This window comes from Corvus kubaryi, unplaced genomic scaffold (genome assembly GCF_017639235.1).
Source record: "Corvus kubaryi isolate FWS band 111438036 unplaced genomic scaffold, C.kubaryi_AGA036_p1.0 37308, whole genome shotgun sequence".
Taxonomy (NCBI): Eukaryota; Metazoa; Chordata; class Aves; order Passeriformes; family Corvidae; genus Corvus; species Corvus kubaryi.
In genome coordinates, this window is record NW_024581096.1 from 11911573 (window position 1) to 11938343 (window position 26771).

Here is a 26771-nt window from a genome sequence, read left to right on the forward strand (position 1 = left end):
GTTCGCAGCCGTGTGCCCGCCCGGGGGCGGGGCTGTGCCGTGCCGGCGGCGGCGGGCGGCGAATGGCGGCGGCTCCGACGCGGAAGAAGCCGGGAGCGGCCGCCGCTCTCTGCGCCACGCTCTGAGCCCGGTGCCGGCCGGGATGGCGGGCGGCGGAGCCCCGCGGGGGACGCGGCGCTGAGCGGCGGCTCGGCCGTGGTGAGGCGGGACGCGGGGCCGGGCGGAACGGGGCCACAGTGCCGAGTCACGGCCGGACCGGTTCTCTTGAGCAGGGACGGGAGCCCGGTGGGAAGCGGCAGCGCCCGGGCACGTCCCCTGTGACAAGGACGCGGAGGGAAGGGTGGTTGCGGGGCCGTGCTGGGTGAGGGGGTCGGCGCGGTCGTTTCCCGGCTCTTACCCGAGCGGGTAGCTCGGGTGTTGGCTCGGTGTCGGCGGAGCGCGGTCCTGTGCCGCACAGGCCTGTGCGCACACGGCCGGGCGGGGAGCGCCGGGGAGCGCCGGCACATTTCGCCGTGGAAGGTTTTCTCTGGGAAGACCTGAACCTGCCCGTGTGTGGCTGGTCCTGACCCTCTCCATGCTTGTTCAAACCCTGCAGTCTTTTCAAACCGTGATTCACAGCCAGCGCGACTTTCAGCAATGCAGCTCTTCCCTGCGTTTTTTTCCCAAACTGCTTGTTTTGAAATTGGTGGGGATGGAGAACTAATTCTGAACACACCTAGAACCCCGCTCTTAGTCAACCACTTGCTTGCAAATGCTGTCCTTTGTTTACTGCATAACGATGGAGAGACGTGCCTGTAAAATTGAGGGTGGTAATGGAACCCGTGGCAAAGAGAACACAACTTCAAGTCACGTACAGAGAATGATGTGACTCAAATTAACATTCATATAATCTTTAAAAAAATATTTTTTTAGCCGTTTCCAGTTTTAACTTAAGTCACGGAACGGTTGTTCAAAGGTTATTTAAGCAGATAATAAGATGAAAAAGAGGTGGAGTTTTGGTTTTAAAAAAACCCTGAATTTATTTCACCTTTTCTGCAGCCCCTTTTTTCTTTGTGAATCATGTCACTATTCTCTATTAATGTATGGGAAATCGAAAGATGATTTTGCGGAAAATCAATTATTTTTTACAATCTGGAAACGAACACATAATCTGTTTGCCTGAATGCAGTGTTGGGGAAGTAGTCATGTGACTGCCTTACTGACACCTGCTTTGTGAGAGTGCATTAGTCTGGTAGCCCAGATAGCGATTTCTATTCTTTTTTTAGATTCTGCTTGCAACTGTACAGCACTTGCATTTGATTCTATTTCAGTTCCTCTGATAAGCGAGTTATTTCCTTCTGAGTATTATTTTAAGCATATTTCCCTAAACTGTTTGAAACCTTTGGCCTCTGTGGTACTTAATATATTAAAGGTTGGACTTGATGGTCTTGGAGGTCTTTTGCAACCTTAATGACTCTGTGGTCCTTCAGAAGAGGACAAGAGAGCACCATGTAAAGCAAATGAGCTTGCCATGGTTTTGTGCTGATGGTCCCTGCTTGCATTTGAACACAGAACTCTTAATGTTCCTTGGTCGAGCATTTGTCTTTCTTTTAGTGCTAATGTGCAGAACCTAGTCTCCTACAAAATTAGAGAGAACTGCTATTTTGAGTGGTGTCAGCACAGCATTTTATTTTTTCTTTTAATTAGAAGATACAAAACTTGTTTCCCTAAATGTCAATCTCTTACCAATTAAATGTTTAGTCAATTTAAAATTTTTCTTTGCTGCAAAATAGTTGAACTGACAGGTACTAATAAAATATCTCTCAGTACATACACTGACTAGTGGGTCTTAGAAGGACAAAGCCATGCAAATTGCTTTCTTCACTAATCTCAGAGGTTGTTTCTCTCAAATAGTGCAATCAGATAACTTCTCTGGTTGGTCGTCTTGAGCAGTTCGTGGCTATTTTCTTTCTTTAGATAGCCCTTTCACTGTGCTGAGATAAAGCAGCTCTTTGTTGTCTGTTTATAAATACATACTATTTCCCCCAAGCTGTAAGGGCCAGTGTGTGATAAAAAAGGAAACAGAAAAACCCAAACCAATCAACCGTGCAAAACCCACAATGCCACCCCTTCCCTAAACCTGAAACCAACCAAAAAGAAATCCCCACAACACCCTCTGCAGACTTGGATATTAAAATAGCTGAAGGGACTATTTTTACTGTTGCTTTGCATCTCGTTCTTCTCTCTTTGTGTGTTCTGAAGTGTAACTTAGCCCATTTTGTTGTTTAAAGGTGGAAGTGTCAAGGGCTCTTAGTGTGGGGCAGTTCTACCAGTACTAAAGGCTTAATCATGTCTGTAGAGTGAAGTCTGTCTTTATGATCCTTCGCAGCATAATTTTGCCGAGTAGGGCAGGCTTCAGAAACCAAACACTGGGTTGTCTTGCCGAGTGAAATGTGCTGGTAGAACCTCAGTAAGAACTAGCAGAAAGGCAGAAGCTCATCACTGAGCTGGCCATTGATACATTGCTGGAGATGGCAGCTTTTGTACTTGCAGGTGAGTTGTGAATTCAGCTTGAGGTGGGAAATGCTGTTGCCCAGATGTTTCTTTTGGTATGTTGAGGCTCTCAGTTCTGTCCACGACTGTCTCTGATATCCCTTTCATAGTTTGGCGACTTTTTTGGTGACAGGTTCTTTTCAGATGTAATTATGATCTTTGAAAATACAGAGTAAGGCTTCTTGGTTTTCCAGGTGTTTAATCTGAAATATCCAGGATGTCTAGAAATGCAGCTTTTCCAAATCTATTTGATCTCTACCTGAGAATGCTTCAAGAACAAGAAAAAAAAGTCTTTAGTATTCTAGAAATGTCTGCGGTACCACAGACACGAAAACCAGAAGCATGGTGGCTGTCTTTATTATTAATGTTAGAAGGACAGGCAGAGCTATGGATTGGCAAACTCCTCTTCTTTTGAATTCCTGAAAAAAATTCTGGCACTAAAGCTGTTTGTCAGTATGTAGAATATAATAGCTGAATTTGTCAAGGACAAATAGTTGAAGTAATCTAATCTGTCTCAGTAATGACTGATAGACCTACTGTGTACAAGAGGATCAGTTGATAATCTTATATGTTGCTTAATAGGACTTTGATTCTGTTCCTTAGGATGTTTTTGGTTGGGAAAGAAAGCTGGGAAGAGTCACTGTTGTGACTAAGGAGGCCATTTCCTTGTCAACTACTTTCCATGGTTTTCAGTTTCCCTAATGAAATCATATGATGATTAAAACTATAGAAGCCACAAAACTATGAGAGATTTCATGTCTTTTTGAGTGTGGTAGTGTAAATCAAAATGCCTTAAAGATTTGGAAACCTAAGAGAGAGGAACGAGTACAAGTGAGTGGAGTTTTTTGCCTGTGTTTAAGAAGGAGCAATCAACCACAGAAATACAGGACAGAGAAGTAGTGCTGTGTTTCCGGGAGGGGAAGAATTTGGAGGCCTTAATAAAGCTGAATTTGTGAAGGAAACATCCTGCAATCCTATTTACACTTTTTAGTCAGGCATGTGAGGCTGAAGGTTACCCTCAGTTCAGGCCTGAGAAGGCATTTTTTGGGAGACTGGGGGAATCCTTCACAGATATGCTTTACTCTTTTTAGCCTTCTTTGAGAATATAATATTGGAATGTCTTTGTTAAATTTGGTGCTGTATAAAAACTCTAAGGAAAGTGTGGGGTTTTTCATTCTCTGCTGTTTCATTTAGTAACTTGAGATTTCTGTACCAGGCAGAGCAGTTAGTTCATTTGTAATGTAGATGTCATGAGTGCACTTACTCTTAGGTTGGCAGAGTAATTTAATACTGTTGATAGCAGGGAGTCTATCATATAAAGGGAGTTAAGCCTGAACTGAGCCCTTTATGATGCTTGCAGAGTTAGTAGCTGGGTAAAATTAAAGACTTAACTGATTTTGTCTGTGTCTGAAAAGAAGCAGGAAAATCCTAAGCTAACACAAGAGCATGTCCTTGTATTTTATTGGTTAAGGTGCACTTCCCGTGCCAGTGTTTCAGCTTTTAATCGTATTTATATTAATCTGGAGTTTCCTGGTTCTTCAGAAACTGAGTATGCCAATAAATACTTCTCCATTCTTGGTGAGGGCTCTTGTTACTTTGTCATTGCTTTAATAGGAGCATCTTCTAAGCCATTGAAGGTTGTACAGTACAAGAGAACTCTTCTGGAGTAGTTATTTCAGGCCAACATTTTTTTAGAGATTCTGGAATTTGAGCTAGCTGATACTAGGTAGCTGTATGCCAATAGTGAGGTGGCAGTCTAAATAAAGTGAAGAAACACGATGATGGGTAAGGAGCTTACCTTTCTTTGAGCTAACAATCAGGTTCAGGAAATCCTGCTTTCTAGAGGAAGTCATGGCTTCATAGCCTGCTGTAATATATTTTAAGGTCTAGTTCTAGTAACACAGGTCCCAGATAGGTCTGCACTGTTGGGTTGGATTTAGCTCACCAGAAGAGCTCCTCTCAAGCATTGCAATTCTCACTTTGTGGATTTTCTTCCATTTAATCTCTTTATGTGGAGAGCTGGCTTTAAATGGTTTCTATCGAAAAATTTTAAACTGTTGAAAATGTTTGAAAATGTGTATACATTAATTCAAGACAGAGTGTTTTTAGTTGCAGTCTTGTGAAAAAATAGGCCTTTCTTTTTGTATTTTAAGATTAAAATAGGAACCAGGGAAGAACATAAAGATGTAGTTTACTGATAACTGCAAAGTCACTTTTGTCTTTGAAAGTGAGTTAAGTTGTGGTAGGACTCAAGTTGCTCTTTATTTTAGCATATTCAGTACATTTTTATAATATTTCTGGAAGTTCCCTAATAATAGTAGCTGAGTGCAGCATCTTGCACAAAAACTTTTCACCTTCTGTTTTGATAGCAGCTTTTTAGGTGTGACTGTAATAAAACTTGTGACTAATGAGTGTATGCTGTATAATTTTTTTGTTTACGTAGTGAAAGGTGTGGCTATAATGGGCACCAAAAGCTACCACTGCCAGAAAGCAGTGCCTTAATTAAGCTGATACATAATTGTTTTGTTGTTTTTGCTTCTTTGGAATTTGCTGCTATACTGTAAATATGAAAGACTTCTCAGAGGAAACAGGAATGGTACAACAGAACAGTCAAGGACTTGCTTCAAATAAGTGATTGAGAAATGGATTAGATATCCTGGATTTTTAATGTACAAATGATCTAGCTAAAGTAGAGTATAGACAGATGGTAAGGGGGTGCTTTGTCCTAATAGAAATGTTTGATAAAAATGTTTGCTGAAAGGCAGAAAAGAAAAAGTATGTGCATCTTTGACAACAAACAGGAAGGTAACCTGAGTTATTTTCAGAATATAGAATGCTCTGTGTGTCGCAGCCAATATGGAGTAAACAGACTCCTCTTACTGTTTGAAATTCAAAGAAGAAAGTAGAAACTGAGGAGAAACAAATTTTTGAGGGGAAAAAAAAAATCACAGAATAATTGTTCCTCTGTGTCCTCAAGGTAGTAACAGCATCACAAACTTCAGAGTTTTTTTTAGTGCAAATAAGAGAGTTTTCACTGCTTAGTGCCCTCAAGCATAACAGATCTGCTTAAGCAGTTTACTGAGAAATTAGTAGAAGAAACGGTTCACTTTACCAAATTCTAAAGGGATTTAAAAGTAAGTAGAGGGGAATTTTAGTAATAGCATTTCTTCTAAATCTCCAGAAAAGTGGAAGTACTGAAAGTCTTAACAGCAAAGCCATAGCAAAAACTATTTCACTTAAATCAAGCCACCTAAATGTTAATCTTGATGGAGGCAAGTCAGACTGGCCACAGTAATAAACTTCTTTTTTTCTGTATAATGCTTTAAATGCCAGTGGTAAAATGATGCTTATTAAAAGGTTTGAAGCAGTTTAAATAAAAGTGTAACAAGTCAGTGAAATTTTCTGTAAAGGATTTGTGCAGCTCACTGGCCCTTCACGTAATAGCTTGTCTGTATGAAGCTGTATGAACTTTCTAGCCACTTACAGCACTCCTGATTGTAACAGAGTAACTAAACACAGAAGGACGAGCAAAGCAAAAATACATCATGGCTAACTAATACCAAATGAATTGAGACCCTTGTTTCTCTGGGGAGCACAAGAGGAGTAGGAAGGTGAATAGAAATTCCTGAAATTTCAAACCTAAGAGAAGTACATTACAAGTAGACTAACACATACTTTGCTGTGATTTTGTGCTCTGTTAACTCTTGTGTACAGACTTCAAATATGTATTTGAGGTACATTCCATTAAAAAAGTTGTTCATTAGCTATCCAGAAACATTTAATTGTAATATATAACCCTTTGTCCAAATTAGTTGATTACTTCTAAAAGGGAAAAAAAAGAGCAGGATAGATTTTCGTCTTGAAGTTTGTACTGGACCTAAAGTTGGGCTAGGTAGTCTGTTCAGGGGCCAAGATTTGCTTCCTGAATCTACTGTATATCAAGGTGATGAACAGTAGTTGTTCTAATATGTTGCTGGAAATTTGATTTCTGCAGAGGTCTTCAGGGCACCTTGCTGAAAAACTTTGTCTTTTGTCTGATCAGGGTCCTGATCATGTGAAGTACGAGAAGTCTGTTAAGACATTTTAAAGTGTCCATTCAACAACTCTTCATGTAAGTATCTTCCAGAGATTTTAATGTCATTAAATGTCTTTTTGTCTTGCAGTTCTGATCTGCTTTCCCGAGCGAGTGCGGTGTGGCTGGAGCCAACATTTAACAATGAGTGGTGCAGCGTTGGGCCTCGAGATAGTGTTTGTCTTTTTCCTGGCCTTATTCCTACTTCACCGGTATGGAGACTTCAAGAAACAGCATAGGCTGGTGATCATAGCAACATTATTGGCTTGGTATCTCTGTTTCCTGATTGTATTCATACTGCCTCTGGATGTCAGTACGGTAAGAAACGTGCAAGACTTCCTGCTTAATTGCATCAAATGGGTATGGTATTTCTCTAAACTAATGATTGCAAAAGACCATCGCTTAGAAACACCAAAGAAATCTGTGTAGTGTCTTAATAAATTAAACATGACAGTGTCTGTGTTTATAATTAATTTTACTTTTTGTTGATCTCATCAGGTAACAAATAGATTTCAAACATTTTAAAATTTCATTATATGGCTATAACAATTCTTTTTATTTGTTTAGGCAGCATAAGGACACTTTCAGCATTTTTCTTACTTGATTGCTGATTGCATGTTGATTTGAATGTTTATTAGTATAATTAATTCCAGATGTAAACCTGGAGTATAGGAAATGTCTTTAAAATAGGACTTATTACTTTTAAATAAGTATTATACCTCTGTGGTCACTGATATAAAATAAATTGTCTTTTAGACTATTTATAATCGGTGCAAACTTGCGGTTAACTCCAGTCCTGCAGAAAGTAATGGCTCCTATGTTACTCTTGCTCCAAGGTATGAGCTACATGTTTTTTTCTTTAGACTGTATTTTATGATTTTCTTTTTTAAAACTGATAAACAAGTGTTATCTGTGTGATGCAAAATTTGAAGTTTGTAAATATACAGGACAGTGAGGGAAGAGGTGAGGAAAAGTGAACCTGTATCTGCTGGGAGTAATTACACTGTAATTATGTAGTAGTTCTAGCTGATTAGGAAACTATTCTTTTTTTGTGGCACTGGATTCCCTTTTTTTGTTAAAGCAACAGGACTAAGCTTTTTGAGCAATCCTGGTTATGAGGAGAGGCTTTGGTGAATGCTTATCCTTTGCAATCTTAAAGACTTTAAACCTGAAAATCTAATTTTATGCCTTATAAATGAAATTAGCATCTTATCTTATATGTAAGCAGCATATCTAATTGCTTATTATAATTACATATGTAATTGTAATAAGCAATTATATATATATGCTATTTGATATATGATAATTGGAGTTATCTGAAATCTACTGTATTCCACTAGAGTAATGATAACCTGCTAGTTTTGTCCTGGCAGGAAGAAAGGAATCCCTAAACTTGGAGATTTTTCCCTAAATGTGGGCTCTTTCCCGTGGCTGCTCATCTGTTAGCCTACACTGGCTGCTTCCCTGTGTTGTTGATGTGTGCAATGTAGTTATGTGTAAGATGATCAGAGCCTTTAAGATGTCAGCTGATGTATCAATGCAAAGTATTGCCAGTCTTGCTGCCCCAGAACAGGGCTTGGAAGCGTGGTGAAATGGTGAAATGACAGACTTAGTGCTGCAACATTGCACCCTAGACTTAAGACCACCCAGTCCATGTTAATTAAACCTAGTTAAGTATATACACAATTTAAAAACTATTCAGTAACCTTTCAATTTACCTATAGCTTCAGACAAACTTTTTTTCTTGGAATCACAGAATGGTTTGGGTTGGCAGGGACCTTAAAGGTCATCCAGTTCCAATCCTCTGCCAGGGGCAGGGACACCTTTCACTAGCCCCATCCAGCTTGGCCTTGAACACTGCCAGGAGTGGAGCATCCACAGCATCTCTGGGCAACCTGTGCCAGTGCCTCACCACCCACGCAGTAAAGATTTTCTTCCTAATCTCTAATTTAAACCTGCCCTCTGTTGAAAACAATTGCCCCTTGTCCTGTCACTCTGCCCATATAAAATGTCCATTTCCCTCCTTCCTATAAGCCACCTTTAGGTAGTGGAAGGTGCTGTAAGGTCTCCTGGCACCTTCTCTTCTCCAGGCTGAACCGCCCCTGCTCTCTCAGCCTGTCTTCATAGGAGAGATGTTGAAACCTTTAGTCACACTACCTGTCATTCTATCTTAATTTGATAGTTTTGAAAATATTTAGGCTGTGCCCATAAAAACTTACAACTCAGGCTTAACTAGTTTGACCCTGGAAAACTCCAATTATTTCTCATTAGGTAATCCTATCTAAATTGACTTTATTGCCCTTTGACTCACCCTTGCTTCGTTATCCAGACAGGTGTGTCAAAAAAAATCGAACTGCCTTCGTGTAAGGTGGACACCTTGTCCTTTGTTTTTTGGGTTTTTTTTACTGCAATGGCTCATATGGCTTTTCTGGTCTTCGGAAGTGAGCACTACTGTCAGAAGAGTATTGGCTTACTGAATCAAAATTTATATAAGACTGACTGAATCCAGCTGGGTGGCAGAAGAAACAATTAATGTGTTTTTTGTACAACTAAATTCTTTAGATGATGGTGTCCCTAGATATTTTTTTAAAACCTGCTCTACTAACTAAAGTTTAATGCTTCTTTGTCTGAAAAAGCGTTCTTTCTGTGCATGAAGTAATTACTACTAAAAACCAAAAATGTAACCTTAAAATTCTTTATTCAGTATTCCTCTTCAATCTTTGAGCTTCTGTTTTTTTCTCTAAGAAAGATGTCCTGTCTAGATACATTATTTGTGGTTAGGAAAATGATAAATAGTTCTAGGTGATCATTCAGTTTATGTATTTGGGAGGTGGTTGATTGTTGACTATGTACTTGAATAGTATTGTACTACTTCTATGCTCTTTCCAAAAACCTTTCTAGATAGGAATTTATAGAAAATGCTTTTCATACTCATGCTCTACAACTAACAGTAATCTTCTTTACATTGTAACAGCAAGCAAAAATGTTTCAAACCCTGGAGTTATATTCCTGATGGAATTATGCCAATTTTCTGGCGTGTTGTATATTGGACATCTCAGTTTTTAACATGGTAGGTAAGGCAAAAGAGTATGGTGACGACAGTGATACAGTTTTTAAGTGCACCATTTTAACAGTCATAGCGTTCTTTAAAAATGTGTATCACTGCGGCAAAGAGCTTTTAAATTGTATATTATTTGCTAGTAGTGAAATTTCTGTAATAATTACTGTACTAACTTAGGCATATTCTTTTCTCTTGCTTCTGTGGAAGCAAATTTCAGGTAGCAGTCATTTACCCTTGGTTCACATTTGTAGTTGAAACTGAGCAATTTACACATGTGGGTGTTTATGGATAGATTATCTGAAAAAAATGAGGTTTTGGCAACCAGATACCAAAATAATTCCATGAATAAGTTGGGTGATTTTTGAGTAATACCGTAAATTATTTGGCTTTATTGGATATATTATATAAAACTACAGAAAAAAGATTTGTCTATGGGGGTTTGGGTTGTCTGTGCTTTGTGTGGTTTCTGGTCAACCTGTCATCAAATACTTACTTTTGTAGTTACTCAAGGATATCAGGGTTGGTAGTTCATTCTTATTTATCGCAGTTTTTTCATAGTAAAGCTAACTGTATTGTTTTTATCTGCAGCTTGTTTAAGGTTTGCCATCAGACAGGTACATCTAGAATAAAAACATTTAAGTAGCTAATTTCTTAGAAGCTTGGGAGTCTTAAACTTTAACACCTCTGCCTCAGTAACCTGACGCTGCTAAAGTACTCTTTTTGGGAGGGTTGTTGGTTTGGGTGTTTGGGAGATTTTTTTGGTGGGGGTTGGTGGGTTTTTTTGATTGGCTGATGTGGTTTTGGTTTGTTTCCTTTTGTCCTAGGATTCTGCTACCTTTCATGCAGTCATATGCTAGATCAGGCGGGTTCTCCATCACTGGAAAGATCAAAACTGCTTTGATTGAGAATGCTATCTATTATGGCACTTACTTACTGATTTTTGGAGCATTTCTAATATATGTGGCTGTAAACCCAAACTTCAATTTACAATGGTAAGAATAATGTTGTAAGCACTTGCATGAGTTCTTACAGAAATGGGTCTTTCTAAAAAGACTAGTTTTATTTACAATATTTTGCTAGGCAGTTAGAAAGTTATGTTAACTTTTTATATGAAAAGGTCTTTTTTGAGTACTTATACAAATTTGGTTTTTGGTTTTCTTATTTTGTAATGTACAGCAGAGGAATCCTCTTGTATTTGCAATGGTGCTTTTTTCTCCATACAAACACATTTACAAAGTTAGTGCAGAAACTTCCAGTGTTTTCAGAACAACATGTTTCAAAAAATCAGTATTTCCTGTGTAATGCATCTGAATGCTGTAGACTTTGAAGGTGAAAAGGAAAGTTAAAATAATTGACATCTGTGAATTGCTAGTAGTCTTCCATAGGAGATGGAATACAAATCTTAATGCAAATTTCTGAACACAATATTCTGAGTACAAATCCTGGGTTCTGAGGCTTCTTACAGCGACTGCCATTATGCTGTTTTGACCTCACTTTCAGTAAGTTTGATAAGTTCATGTTGTTTCCTAAGGGAACATATTCCCTTAGGAGAACAGTTTGTTTGAGAACAAACAAATTCTTGTCTTCCCTCCATAGTGGGCAGAAACATGGGAGATACAGGGAAATTGTGGCAGCTTTAAATATGGCCAAGTAGCAGGCTGCCTCCAGGCAAAAATTTAGGTGATAACAAGTCTGTTCCTGTAAACTTGAAAGCCATACTGGTTCATCTTGATACATGAAGGCTGGTTTCTTGCAGGCAGGATAGGAGGATGGTATTTGTTTGGGTTTTACATAATTTTTTGTTTCCTTAGGAACCAACTTCAGACTATTGGAATAGCTGCTGCAAACACATGGGGTCTGTTCCTTCTTGTGTTGCTTTTGGGTTATGGTTTGGTGGAAATCCCTCGTTCTCACTGGAATGGGGCCAAGAGGGGTTATCTACTCATGAAGACTTATTTCAAAGCTGCCAAACTGATGACTGAAAAAGCAGATGCAGAGGAGAATTTAGAGGATATTATGGAGGTAAGTAATGAGCTTTCCCTGTGAAAAAAGTGAAGACTGTTGTTAGTTGTGTCTGAATTTGCTGGTGTTGAACACTTGTAGCATGACCTTACTGTAAAATACCTGTAAACTCAGAAAATGATCATAGCGTCCCACTCGATAACACTCGACCCTATGCAAAAGTCAAATCAAAAATAGTCCTTGCTGTGATGAACTTAAAAGTCATTGCAACTTGATAACCATTATTTGTTGAGTCTATTCTTTTATTGACCCTTTTGGAGCAATACTGGTCACTAACAAATAACATTTCAGAGTGAGGTTGAACAGTCAGTGTACAGATGTTCCACTAGTGTTCAAATTGTGTGCTTCTTCTTTTATGCTCTGCTCACAGTGTATATCTGGAATCTTGAGAAGAGTTTCCACATTGTGGGGCCACACTTAAATGCTTTTTGATAAGAGAATAGATAATTGTTTTTTTCAAACTTTCTGTTGAGACTCTGTTGTTAAATGTCTGTGAGCAATAGGCTCTAATGTAGTTCAAGAACAGAGTGGAAATCCAGCCCTTTGAATAGTTGTTCCTGGTTCTACTGCTGGGTTACCATGGCTTGGAATAATACGTGTGACCTGTTGTAGGGTAGGGTGGAAATTGTGTTATGTGTCACTATAAATAGTAGTAGAATCTTCATTCATCAGTAATAGCATTTTGAAGAAACTGCTAAAAACAGCTAAAAATGCCTAAGTGAGACGTAACTACAAAACTTACTAGAAAATGAGCAATGAAGACTTTTTTTTACGAGGATAGCACTTAAAACAGAATATTTCCACTGGAAGGGACCAACAAGAGTCACCTGATCCAGCTGTCTGACCACTTCTGTGCTGACTGAAAGTTGAAGGAAATTACTGAGAGCATTGTTCAAATGCCTGGAGAGGGAGATGCTCTGGTAGCCAGTGACAGGATGCATGTCAGCGGTTCAGAGATGTGTCTGGAGAGGTCCAGACTGGACGTAAGGAAGCATTTCCTTACCATAGGGGTGGTGGGTGGTCTCACACTGGAACAAGCTTTCTAAAGAGGTGGTCAATGCTTCGAGTCAGTTAGTGGGACTTCCTCTTTATCTCTTTTTTATCTATAACTTAAACATGAAAGTCTTCTCCATTTCAGCCTTCGTGCACAGAAACAAATCTTCCACACATTTGTATAGTAGTGTTGCACACTGATGTTTGTTTTTAAAATAATACATAGGTGTTCTTTACAAATAATTCACTTACCTTTTATGAGGTATTTAGTAAAGCTATGCCTTTTAGGAAGCTGTATTTTTTTTCAAGCTTTGATGGCTATCTTTTCCAGTTGGGAGGGCTGCAACCCTAACTGACCAGTAAAAAGATATAATTTACAAAAAATTTATTTAATTCACATTTTAAATTTAGCAGCATTAAGCTACTCTGTTATTTTTTCTCTCAACAGGAAGTCCGTAAAGTAAGTGAGAGTATCAAATATAATCACCCCTTGAGGAAATGTGTTGATACAATACTGAAAAAGGTAACCAATTGCTCATCTTCAACCATAATTATTAAGCTGAGGGGAGGTGCTTCCTGCACATACAGAATACTTGTACATCACTCTCTCTTGCTTTTAACATAAAATCTGTAGTTGACATCTTGAGTTTCTGAGAGTCTGAGTTGAAATTCTTTGTGAAATGCTTTCTTACGGCGTATGTAATTATCAGATATATATTGTATAGAGAATGCTGTAGAAAGAGAAAAATGTATGCTTAGAGTGACCTTTTCAGTTGCATGAAGTGCCCCAAATTTTCACAAATAATAAGCAAAGACTGCTTGCTACTCCTTCATCTCCCAGTTAATTTTCCCTTTTCCTTCCAGTGCCCTACTGAGTACCAGGAAAGAATGGGTAGGAACATGGATGATTATGAAGATTTTGATGAAAGACAGAACAGTTATCCCAGTGAAAAAAGTTTGGCCAAACTTCACAAGCAGGTATACTAATAGACAGGAGAATGCCTCACTTATGCTAATGTAATGAGAGTAAATGATAGTCAAAGATTTTGAATGCACTTTGTCTGGATGGTTGAGTATAGTGGGTGTAAGCTACTTAACAGAAACTTTCTTGGTGAAAGAAAGCACAGAAATTTAATATCCCAAGTGATCAAAGTTCTGGATGTGTAATAAGTGTCCTTCTTGTGTTACATCTTGATAGTATTATAGCTGTCTGTGAATAAGCCTTGTAGTGGTTGATTGACAGTGCATTCTGAAAAAAAAATTTAGTAAAAGCTTGATATTCACTGAGATGCAAAAATAAAGTGGTAGGTTGGAAAAAGTAGGATTTAACTGCTACAAATGGTTTGTGATGAAAAAGCTACAAAACTCAGTAATCATGTATGTAGTCCTTCTATGACATACATTTAGAGAATTAACTACCTGTTTTTTTGAATATACGGAATTGTTCTTTGCAGTTCTGCAGTGCACACATTTTCAAGAGATTTTGCAAGGATTTTCTGCCGTTGTTTGAAATGAGTACCTTGTAACCCTGATTTCTTTCAATTTATTATAGGTAATCTATTCAGTACAGAGACATCGTCGTACACAGGTCCAGTGGCAAATTCTTTTAGAGCAAGCATTTTACCTAGAAGATGTGGCAAAAAATGAAAGCAGTGCAACTCGGCAGTTTGTTCATACCTTTCATTCCCAGGAACCAGAAAATAAAATTATTCAGTATTTCTACACACCAACGGTTGGTAAGTGCTGTCATGCAGATTTTGAGTATGTCAAGCCATAAACTGATACCATTCTGTAAAAAGAACCAATTTTATGTAAAAAGTTCAGCTGCAGTAGAGGGAAGCAAGTCTGCAATATTAATTCATTTATGTAATGGAATAGCTATCATATACTAATTTATGCTGCCATAAGCCTAAATTTTATTTACAAATTTGGTAGCAGCTGTGTGTTGCAATTAAGCATTAGCAAAGTTTGAAGCCTTTTGTGAGGGAGTTCTGTTTCTGGTTGTGTAATTTTCATTAACCTGTTCTGGATATGTGTGTGTGTGTTTGTTTTTTCCAGAGTGGTACTGGGAATGCCTTCTGCGACCATGGTTTTACAGAGTTCTCGCAGTTGTGCTGGCCACATTCTCTGTAATTGTTGTGTGGTCAGAGTGCACATTTTTCAGCACAAATCCAGTTCTGTCGCTATTTGCGGTTTTCATACAGCTGGCAGAAAAGACATATAATTACATATACATAGAGGTAAGTTGGAGATAATCACTTGACAAAAATATTTTCAGATAAATGGTTCTGATAACAGCGGTAGATAAAACAGATTTAAAAACAAATCTCTATATAATCTGTGAACTTTCAGAAGGTCTCTAAATGTATGGTAGCAAACTTTATATCTGTGGAGGAAGTCTGCCTTTTGCCACTTGTTAAAACTCTCAAATACCAGGTGAAGGCATGACCCTGAAGGCTGAAGGCTGGCTTGAATATCATGTGTAGAGTAATTTCTGAAACACTAGCTTGGAGCATAGGTGTTAATTAAACTTTCTGTGTAATCGGTCATGTGTGTGACCTCAGTTTCCTAAACAGGAATTTGCTGATGACCAGGAATCCAGTCACAGGTGTGGCTAGCATATGTGTGCACAAATTTATTTATCAGTAAAGATACTGAGCTGAAAAATTCCAGTATACTTAGGAAAAGTTGATTCAAAAACACTTGGGTTTATGCCTTTTTCTTGTAGGAAGAAATGCCAGATCAGTCATAGTAATTACTGAGGCAATTATAGCAATTTTATTTACGTAACAAGAAGTAGTAGAATGTTTCTAGGGTCAACTGTGTAAGCTTATGTGTAGAATGTTACAATTACCATTCCCAGTTTAAATTGTTCAGAAAAACTCCTGAAACTCTTCTTAGAGCTGGTGATGTTCTCGCATCTCAAAATGAAAAATTATGGCTGGAGATGGTCTCTATATGTGACAGGCTATGTGCTGAATACATTGAAACCTTTAGTAGAGTTCTACATTTAAACAACAACACTTTTTTTTCCCCCAGATGGCCTGTTTTCTTACCATCTTTTTCCTAAGTATCTGTGTTTACTCTACTGTCTTCAGGATCCGTGTATTTAACTATTATTACTTAGCTTCACATCATCAGACAGATGCATACAGTCTCCTTTTCAGTGGCATGTGAGTATTTGGTATATGTTTTACAGGTGTTCTATCAAATACTGAATTGAAAATGTGCGTGAAACTTCCATTTACATTCTTTAATTTGTAATTTATGGGTTTAATTCCTAATGAGCTCTGCATCATTATTCTGTGATAGATCCAGTTACGATTTTGTAGTAAATGTAAGAAACTTCTAAATGCTGTTGCCTCTTGCATTTGTGCAGGTTATTTTGCCGTCTTACTCCACCATTGTGCTTGAACTTTCTGGGCTTGACCCATATGGATTCAACAATCTCTCACAAAAACACTCAGCCAACTGCTTATACATCTGTAAGTAAGAAAATGTGGATTTGAGCTTTGAATATGGTTTGGAGAATAGACCAAGTATTTTAAATCTGTCTTATAGTAAGATTCCAATATTCAAATCTTTTCAATCTTCTCAGCAGGGTGAAAGTACTTGGTTATAGACCAGGAGTTTGGTAATGATTTCTAGGAGTCATCATTTTTGCCTCTTTTATCTTAAGAAAGTAAAGTATTATATTTTAGAGTTCAGGGTGCTCTTCATTTCCTAATACGAACTCCTATTAGTTTTAGCTTCCACTGGCTTTAGCATGTGGGGCATCCCTATTGATTGGGAGCAATCCTAACTTCCTACTGAAAACTAGTGAGTTTGGTTTTATTGAAGAACTGGTTTCTGTTTCATCTCATATCTTTGTTGTTAGTAACTAAATTCTTAGTGTTGTCTAGAGACTCTTTTTCACAGCAGATGAAAAAATCCACCAGATTGGCCCTTGTTCTGGAGTAGGTAAGACTACAAAATCTAGCATTTTAGAAACCTCAAAGCGTTGGAGGTGACCTTTACATCTGCTTATTCTCAAGCAGGTCTGTGGTAATATTGCCTTTGTTTCAGTAACTGTAAAGGATTGTATATTTATGTGAGAAGGCACAATCTTCATGGGTTTATGTAGAATATAGCTAATTAGAGCTTGTTCTTGTGGATTTTTTTTTCTAGATAATGGGATCCATGAGAGTGCTGTCCTTTGTTGCAGATGGATTCTATATATACTACCCAATGCTTGTTGTCATTCTCTGTATTGCTACATACTTCAGGTAAGTGATTTGCAAGACAGATCCTCCATGCTTCTTTACGTTAAAAAAATTTGTTTCTAACTCCAGAAGACATTCAGTACTCCTTTTTCCAGCAGTTGAGTTGTATCATTTTAATAAAAATGCAAACCTAAATCCATAGATTGCTGTTTATATAGGTGAAATGTGTACATTTTAAGAATATAGATTGTATTAACTCATAACTGAGTTAATTTAAACTTCATTCCTAGATTTTGAAGGATGATCTGTTCAAACTTTGGAGCCTGGGGACATTTAGATTCTGCTTTTGAGATTAAAATTACCATGAGGAAGCTGTTTTCAGCAAAGTTTTCTAATAAATTAAGAAGCACTAGCAGCAATATTAGGTATTGAACTTTCTAACAGACTCATAACAAGCTTCTGATGTGTTACCAAACTCCTGGTAACGCATACTGGTTTAAATAATTTGATCTTGTTTCCCTAAGCCACAGTTTGTTGGAGGCTGGGATGGTAATTGGAGAAAACATTGTTACATTCTTGCTTTATAATTCTAAAATGTCTGCTTTTGAACACTGTAAGGAATGAGATACTCTTGGTCTGACCTTGCTGAACTACATTTATGTAATAGGTTCAATTTCGTATTACCATTCAATCAGAAGCAATGTATGTGTTTCTAGTCAAGTACAACGTAGTGAAATGCCTTGGATGTCCATTAATACTGTATGTGCATCTATAGATATTAAGACAAGTATCTAGTTGTGAGTTCTTCCTGCTTACCTTTAGATTAAGTGACAAAAGTGGTGGTGGAGCTAAATAAACAAACAAAACGAACAACACACAGGAAAGCCAAAGACAAGAAAAGAGAAATGAGTTTATATTACTTCTTGTCCATGATGATTGTCCTGGGCCTTGAATGCCATAGTGAAAAGGAGGAATAGAAATTGAAACAGAGTTTCTTTAATGACCTCTGCTAATTCAGATATATGCAAAACTGAAGGTTGAATTAAAATCTATTGAGGAAAGCCATCTCCTGTGTTTGATCTAGCAGTCTTAAAGTTTAGGTAGTATAAGAAAAAGAATTTTCAGCCTAAATGTACAATAAAGCTGACTTTGAGCTTGATATCAATGCTCCAGTTTGGAGGAAGGAAAACAGTACAAAAACAGCAGTTGTGTTTTCTGGTATGAAGTTGAAAAGGTGAAAGTCATTTCATGCTATGTAGTTCCAGGACTGGCTTAAAAAGGGTGGAGCAAGCTTGCTATCTGACTGCTGCCCAATGGCTATCCAAAAGGGCATCCAGCATCCCTACAGCTTAAAAATATGCCACATTTTCTTCCAAGTGAAATCTGAAGTGAAAGTGGCTTTCCTATGTTACTACTGTTTGAAAAACACAGAAATCATAATAAGCAGAATTTTTATAATAATTGTTTTCTGGCAAAAAAGAGTTGATGACATTTTACAGGTACAAATTCTGTTACATCTGAGAACATTCAAAGCAAGTGTCTTTTGCACTAAGACTATATGCGTTTCAATATCGCCATTTGAATAGGGTTATTCCATCACTTTCAGTTGTATTTAGGAATGCGTTACTGTTCTGGGTCACCTAGGTCACCCTACTGTTCTGGGTCACCAGTTATTGTTCTGAGTTCTGAATTTTCTGTTTTCTCAGCTGGCATAATAATTTATCTTCTGTGTTTTTCCTTTTTAGTTGGATTGTCCATACAGTTCTGAATAGTTTGTTTTACATTTTGTTTTGTAACATATCTAAACTACTAATTGTAAATTAACAAAGGAAATTGCTTCTTATTTTACCAGTTTAGGAACTCGTTGTTTGAATCTTTTGGGATTCCAGCAGTTCATGGGGGATAGCGAAATGACCTCTGATTTGATTGATGAAGGAAAAGAGCTAATCAGAAGAGGTAAATTAGGTCCTCTGTCAGTCTTCCAACAAAATCATACTACCATAGAATTGTCAAGGCTGGAAAAGACCTCCAAGACTGAGTCCAACCCTTAACTCAGCACTGCCAAGTTCACCACTGACCAATGTCCCCAGGTGCCACACCTACACATCTTTTAAATATCTGCAGGGATTTTGACTCCAGACTTCCCCCAGCAGCCTATTCCAATGCCTGGCAACACTTCCAGTGAAGATTTTTTTTCCCTAATACCCAAATTTCCCTAGGACCATTTCCCTAGGCCATTTCCTCTTGTCTTGTTGTTTGTCACTTGGAAAGGGAGGCCAACCCCTACCTCACTACACCCTCCTTTCAGGGAGATGTAGAGTGATAAGGTCTCCCCTGAGCCTCCTCTTTTCCAGGCTAAACACCCCCAGCTCCTTCAGGTGTTCCTTATCAGACTTGTGCTCCAAATCCTTCCTCCGCACTAGTTGTACTTTGTCTGTGAAATATATCTCAAAAGAGTTGTTCTTGACCTTGGTAGCCAGGAAGAACCAAGATGGGATGGGGGCCTTGTACCCCCCAGGGCTCAGAGCTCTGGAATTTGGTTTGTCTTTCTGCCTAGGGAAAGGCCACAGAAAATTACTGGAAAAACTAGCTACTAATACAAAAAGTTACAAATATATGTGTAAAGAATACAGAGAATATGTAAAGAAAAAAAGGCGAAAACTAAAATCAGTCACTGCCCTGGTCCTGCTGGCCAAACTGTTGCTAGTACAGGCCAGGTGCCACTGACTTTCTTGGCCACCTGAGCACACAGTGCTGTCAACCAGCACTCCCAGGTCGTTTTCCAACAGGCTGCCTTCCAACTGCTCTGCCCCGAGCCTTTAGCATTGCATGGGGTTGTTGTGACCCAGGTGAAAATTTAAAGGGAGGTCGTTTGGTGAGCATTTCCACCAGCTCCCTCAGTGCTTTTGGGTTGGTCCCATCTGGCCCCACAGACCTGTGTGTGTCCAAGCAGTGTAGCAGGTCACTGACCATTTCCCCTTAGATTTTGGGGGCTTTATTCTGTTCCCCATCCCTGCCTTCCAGCTCAGGGAAACTGGTACCCAGACAACAACTTGTCTTAGTCTTAAAGACTGAGGCAAAGAAGGCATTAAGTACCTCAGCCTTTTCCTCATCATATGATATATTTCTGGATTAAATTTGTCTGAAATGTTGCAGGAAAAAAAAGCTTACTGTCTGTCAGTATTTTGAAAGCTATACTGAGGAAGGCCACAGCACAAACTGCAATAAACTTACAGCACTGTGGTCGCTATGTAAAGTCTACCAATGGACTTCATTTGACATCCTAAATGAAGTACCAGTTTTAGTACCTGAATTTTAGATACTTCTAAATATTTTACAGTGTGTTACTGATAATACCTTAGCAGGTGCTTGTGTAATCTGTCATAAAGGATGGTTAATTTAAATTGTCTTTATCATCAACAAACTAATCTTCCTTTTTTAAGTGTATTGATTGAGCTGCACATTTCCTTTTGTCTTTTTTGCTATGTCAGCTAGCAGTGTTTTATTAGAGAGAGCATGTTTTTGTGTAGAACTGGAATTATCTGCTGGCTTGGAAAGCTTATTTTACATTAATTTTTATTTAAAGTGTTTCTTAGAAGTTGCTAAAAGCTTTTGTGATTTTTGAATAAATGTTTAGAAATTAAAATTTCTGGATACAGTGTTATATTATGGAATACTTTTATTCCCATAGTTGATGAAAAACAAAAGCTGTGTTTACTTAGAGTAGTAGTATTTCCTTTTTTGGAGAAAGATCAAAGTCTCTTATTCCCTTATACAAGAGGTTATGATGACATTGACACTGTGATGTTATACTTCCAACTTTATAACAGATATGGACACAAAGTATTTGGGTCATAGGCTGGGCCTCACAGAACTTCATCAAGGTCTTGATTCAAAAATGCTGAAGTTTTTTCTTAATGTCATAACTTTTCCAGTTATTTCTAAGGGTTTGGTTTTTTGGTTTATTTTTGCTTTGCCAGCTGGTATCCATATGTTATGCTATGACCCAGGGTACCATCATGACAATAATTTTGATGGTTTTTGTTTTGTTTTTGTTTAATTGTAAGAGTCATGTATTTCAATAAGAATCTTTGCTAGTTAACTTTGGATTTTTATTGTTTGTTTAAAAAAAATTGCTAATGATTTTCCTAGTATGGTGCTCAGACAGTTTTGTTTTTTATTTTTAGAGAAAAGAAAACGACAGAGGCAGGAAGAAGGTGAAAACAGAAGAAGGGTATGACATTTTTTTAGCTAATTGTAATATTATACTGCAGTATCTGATAGGATTTACTATAGCTATTTAATTCAGAATGATCTATTTCACAAAGGAATTAGTCCCAAATAATTGATGGAATCAGTTTAATCTTGATGAATAGTCTTGGCTGAGGGTAATTGTAGATGGTAAGAGGACTATTTTAGTGATACTACTTGGACAGTTTAGTAACTCAGTGTGCTGTGGTACATGACAATAGGTATAACAAGCGTTTAAAAAGTTCCTGATTTCTACGACGCAGAATAATCTGAAATGGCATATTACCAGTCTCTTACACTGATACTGCTCTGCTTGAAATAACTGCAGTTGCAGGGTTGCTGTACTGAAACATGGACTCCTCATTTGACTTGTTTTGTGTGCTCATTGGAAAGTCATTGGCACACGTTCTATTTTATTTTTTTCCACAAGAAGGAATTACATTTTTGGGAGAATTAATAGTTTCTGCTGAATAACAAACAGAATGTTTGATTCAAATCATGTTTTCTGTGCATACTGTATTGAAAGATTTTTGAAGTTTTCATTTTTCTTTAGTTTATAACAAAATCTAGTATAGGAAGTCACAATAAAAGACATAGATGAGAGAAAGGATGCATGCAAGATAATACTAGGACTAAAACCTCTTGACTTTTCAAGCTCAGGTGTAATTTAATCCTAGATGACAGCCAGTACTGTGTAGACCTTTCTTTTGATCCTTTCCTTCCATCTCATAATTTTAAAACTTGAACTTGTTGGGATGCAAAATAGCAAGTGTATGATACATTTAATACACACTGAAATGACTTGACACAAAGCTATGAATTTTTCTGTGCTATGTGCCTCTCGTTATTTTTCCATTTTGCCACTAGATGGAAGTAGTAATCAATAAAAGCAGCGGTTCCCACCATAACTTAGAGCAGTGGAGTGAACTCCTGAGTGCAGATTTGAGATGAAATTTGTTTTCTGGAAGTCTTGTTCTAAAGAACAGTTATGGTAACCAGTTTAGTGAAGGAACATGTTTTGCGTTTAAAACAAAACAAAAATTCTTTCTGTATCAAGACACTGAACAATTGTTGTGTTGCTTTTTCCTTACAACTTCCTTTTTCCTTCATGGTCTTTTTTCCAGGAATGGAAGGAGCGGTATGGAAACAGAGAAGATTCTACCAGAAGCAGAGCTGTCCACACAGACCAGAAAGAATCCAGCTTCTCAGAGACCAGTGCCAATAGACGTAAGCTCTGTGGGCTGGAGGGAAGTTTGTTTTGTTTTTCAGTATCTTGTCTGCACACCACTGGCTATGAGAGTAGTTTCAAATATTTTCCTTTTTGTCTTAGATGATGTGTTGATAACATTCACTTCTGTGGCTCAGGGCCGCCTTGCCATTTAAGGCACTGGGAAGAGTTCTGTGTTTCTTTCCATCTCCAACTAGTTGGAATCAGAGATTCTGGCTACTCTTCAGACCAAGTGCTTGGTCTTATGGTGTATATAATGATTGCCATTAGAGTAGCAGTTGTCAACAAAGAAACTTCATGCTACATCTTGAAGTTGGGTGTTGTAAATCTTAAAATTTACCTCTTCTGCTTGCAAATGAACTGTCTCAGACTGGAATAATGAAGCAATCAGTTGACCAACAAATGTAAAACCATATAAGTGTATATACTTTTTATTAGTAATGTCTATTAGCAGAATGCTTTTTTTGTGGATACTTTAAACTTCCAAAAAGTTTGTCGGTGTTAATTTTTTTCCTGTATTTTTTGTGCTCTTGTAAGCTAACAAGTAAAATGAAACTGAAGAAAAAGGAGGAAAAAGGGGAGGAGGAGGGAAGCTTTGAATATGCTTTTAAGAAAACACTGGTAGATTTCCCCCTCCTCTGTACAAAGTTGCAAACCCAGATTTTTAGTGGTACACTAACTGAAATTGCATTTTAATGTTCATCATGTGATTATGTAGCATTCCAACACTAAAGCAAGCCATAGGTACTGACCTAATGAAGGTCACAGAGTGAACTGCAAAACAACTGTGTTTCATTAATTCATGAGATTGATTTTTTTAAAAAACAAACAAAAGCAAACAAAAAACCTCTCCAGTTTAATTAAAGCATGAAGCTGGGAGGATGAATGGGTGATTGTTTGATTTGAAAGTAATGCTTGCCTGTAGTTTTTCATTTTCTTCTGATTCTTTGCAAGGTAGTTTTCAACCTGTTTGAGGGGCAAAAGTTGTAGTTGCATTTCTGTTGAGATACAAAATCAAAATACTACAAATTTGAGCAAGTTTGGTTTAATACTAAATCTACTCTAAATTATCTCACTTTTGCTTTGGATGAGGTTGCTTTGTTATTCTTACGGTTTTTTAAATTTGATGTCTCCATACATGCCAGGCTGTTCACAAAGCAAATAAGTGTCTTTCCTTCCTTTTACTTACCTAGCACTATCTAAGTATACGCGTTCAAATGGTAGGACTGAAAGAGATAGAATAGAACTCCTCCAGGATGCAGAACCTTTGGATTTTAATGCAGACTCTGTTAATGACGACCCCCTTGAATCGGACTCGGGAAGGTGAGGAATATTCTCTGTAATTTCCAGTTAAAAGTTTCTAATGTCTTCTGTTTTCTGACCTATGACAGCTGTATCAGATAGTTTCAAAGTAAGAGTTTTTTAAATGAAGCTTATAATTTAATCTAACTCTTTTCCTTTCTTCCTTTTCCCCTATGATAAGGGAATTCTTTTAAAACCAATTAAAACCTGAAGGTGTTTCAGGCTTTTTAGAAATGTCAGAGTAAGATTGGAGCTGGATATAACTTTATATATGGCATAATCTGAAAAATGCTGCATATAAAACTGGTGAACCACCTGTGTGTTAAGGAAACGTCCCAGTGTGACCATTCAGGGGGCAGTCTGGTAGTCACACTCGTGCCACCCCAGACTTGCACTGCTGGGACTAAAGCCCCTTCACCACAGGTCGCTTCAGTGACCCAAGGGGACCCTTTCACTCCCTACTCACCCCACTCTCACAGTCAGAAAAGTTGTCCTTTCCATCTCAATCTCAGGTTTGCCATAGCAGAGTCCCAGATATCAGGTTCCCTTAATTTAATGATAGTGCAGTGATGGCATAACAACTCGAATTTGTGCCTCCAGGGAGGGACCCCAGACAAAAGAATCCTTGCGCTTTTACACCCTCACAGTCTATGTGCATCATAATCCAGGCTCTTCCAGGTGAGCCCTTGGCTCCTGCAGAGTCTCCAAGTGTCCAGTCCCCTGGCTGGGCCACAGGTCCCTGTGCCCTTTGTTAGTTGTTCGTGGCACCTTGCCTGGGGCTCCAATTTCTGGCCATCCAGGGCAAAACCTGCAGCTGCACACTGAGCTACCTAGTCTAGGTGTATGCCTCAACAAACAGATGTACAGTGTAAGGTTTTCAGTAATTTCCTACGAAGCTCAACTTCAGAAAGCTCACTTGATTTCCCAGTATAAAATCCATTATGAAAAGGCTGCAGGAAAGAAAACTGAGTGTTACAGCATTTGTTGCAGGAATACAGCTGGATATTAGATCTTGGAACTACTAAAGTAAATTAAAATATGAACTTCTTGGGCAGAGAGTACCAGGCTGCACTGTGTAGCTCTGTCTGTAATAGAGGATTTTGTGATTCTGTGGTTGTGACTCCAACGCCAAATTTCCTCAGTCACAGAATACCTTATGTAACTGCTAAGCTCTGCTCATATTTAAGAAACAAGCAATACATTGTATGGGTGCTTTTTTTTTTAGGCGGTTATTGTGTTGAACCACTTAATGCTAAGTAATTTAAAATTCACATATAAAAATACTATCTGTTATTTTTCAGCTACAGCTAGTTTATCCAAACACAAAGACTCACAAAAAGTCAATGTTTCAGAGGACTTCTACATATAATGTCAATAAACAAATGCCAGCTCAGAAACATGAAATGAATGCTGTTAAATGGCACTGCCAGGTTTCACAGGTTGATTCAGACCACTGGTTTAGTCTCATGTCACCACATTTGAAAAGCTGGGGATTTTTAAGCACAATAGTTTAAAGAGGAACTAGCCTAGAATTTCTGTCAGCAGTTGGCTTCTATGCAGTGTGAAAGGGATTTTCTACTAAAAATAAGAATATGCATTTGTAATTATTCTGGATCAAATAGTTTTCAAGCACAGTGTCTGAAGTCTTCAGGCATATATACATACTTTGCAAAGTGGAACATCCTAAACTTCTTCTTTAAAAAGAAAACCAGGAGCCACAAAGCGTAGTTGAGCTTCCCCTAGTAACCTTCATTTCATTTCTTGGAGGTAATAAATCAAGAGTAATTACATATGGAATTTCAAGTAGTTTAAAAGTAGCTTATGTAACATTGGTTTTCAAAACTAGAGTTCCTGAAATAGATAGAACATTATAGGACAGTAAGGACAGTCAGCACACCAGGTTCTGGCTTTGTGTTTATTCAGATTTTAGTAAATGCTCCAGTGAGGAGCTACACTGTGCTTGTGTTGGACCCTATTTGTGCTTTTGAAGTGTTTCTAAAATATATTCGACTAACAGTTTGTGAAGTTTTATCTTTTCACACTAAGCATGCAGGCATTTGTTTTCATTATCTTTGATACTGTATTTCTTCTAAGAATACCCAATGATATGTACTGTTAAGCACCCAAAATACTTTTTCGATGCAATTGTTTGTTTGGGTTTATTGTTTTTTGGGTTTTTGTTCATTTGTTTAGTTGTTGGTGTGGTTGGGATTTCTAAGAAAAAAGTCCTGCTCAGCCAAAATATCCAAGTTCTTTTTTTTGTATTAGGAGACATAGGTCTTTAAGATTCCCAGTATTCATATCACTGTTTCTCTTGGTCATATGAGGTTTAATTTAATGGTCTTTCAAATTCTCATGGAAACTAATTCAGTAGAACATCAAAACCTGTAAGTCACTGGAGTTAAGGAGAAAGATTGCAATGTGAGTTAGATGATTTCATGGGTCTTTATTTTTCTATCTCTTGTGACACTTTTTCATATTTAAAATTGATTCTACAGGTACCAGCCTGGTGGAAGATACCTGTCAATGTCTCGAAGCAAAATATTTGATGATGTCTAAGCTCATCAAAGCAAAAGAAAATTCAGTGGAAATCTAGCTCCTACTCATTGCTTGGAAAATACTGTATTTGTGATATATCACTGAACCATCAAAGACTCTTTAAAAAACATATGAAGGAACAACTCTTTTGGAAATGCACGTGTATGATAACTTCACAACTTGTGATAGAAATATGCTTCTGCTATTGTAGATACTGTTGTGCATCAGTATGGGCTTTTGTGTCATGACCAAAAGGAGAAAACTATTTAAAGTTAATAGATGATAAACTCGTAAATATACCTAGGGCTCAACTTGAACTGTAACAGACTAAGTTTGGGGAAGAGATTTTTTCGGAATTTTTTTTTTTTTTGTATTTTAGCCGATGCTGTGAGGGCATATTGATACATCCAAAGTGCAGTTATATCAATTACTATAATAGACACTTTTTATAGTTTTTTAATTTTAACTTTATGCATAATCCAAAATATGCTGAAGAAAACTAAGGCTTCTTTTGCCTTCAGTGGCATTTGAATCAGACCCCATATAAGGAGAAGGCCTGAATGGCAGGCT

The 26771-nt window shown here is 37.8% G+C and overlaps 1 protein-coding gene across 1 annotated transcript; it reads left to right on the top strand.

Moving 5' to 3' along the window:
* The first annotated feature begins 32 nt into the window (after positions 1-32).
* LMBRD2 (LMBR1 domain containing 2) lies at positions 33-26748 on the top strand. Its single transcript, XM_042028488.1, has 18 exons — positions 33-198; positions 6696-6922; positions 7361-7440; positions 9579-9674; positions 10490-10657; positions 11477-11687; positions 13129-13203; positions 13545-13658; positions 14233-14416; positions 14739-14920; positions 15720-15853; positions 16060-16165; positions 16848-16945; positions 18735-18838; positions 21070-21116; positions 22258-22360; positions 23555-23684; positions 26162-26748. The coding sequence occupies exons 2-18, from the start codon at positions 6749-6751 to the stop codon at positions 26220-26222; spliced, it is 2067 nt and encodes a 688-aa protein (XP_041884422.1). The 5' UTR covers positions 33-198; positions 6696-6748; the 3' UTR covers positions 26223-26748.
* Positions 26749-26771: the final 23 nt, after the last annotated feature.

Excerpts from the sequence above, each read along its gene's own strand:
- LMBRD2 (XM_042028488.1), top strand. The coding sequence starts at position 6,749 with ATGAGTGGTGCAGCGTTGGGCCTCGAGATAGTGTTTGTCTTTTTCCTG. Across the intron at positions 13,204-13,544 it reads TTGATACAATACTGAAAAAG|TGCCCTACTGAGTACCAGGA; the intron begins GTAACCAATTGC and ends TTTTCCTTCCAG. Across the intron at positions 14,417-14,738 it reads TTTCTACACACCAACGGTTG|AGTGGTACTGGGAATGCCTT; the intron begins GTAAGTGCTGTC and ends TGTTTTTTCCAG.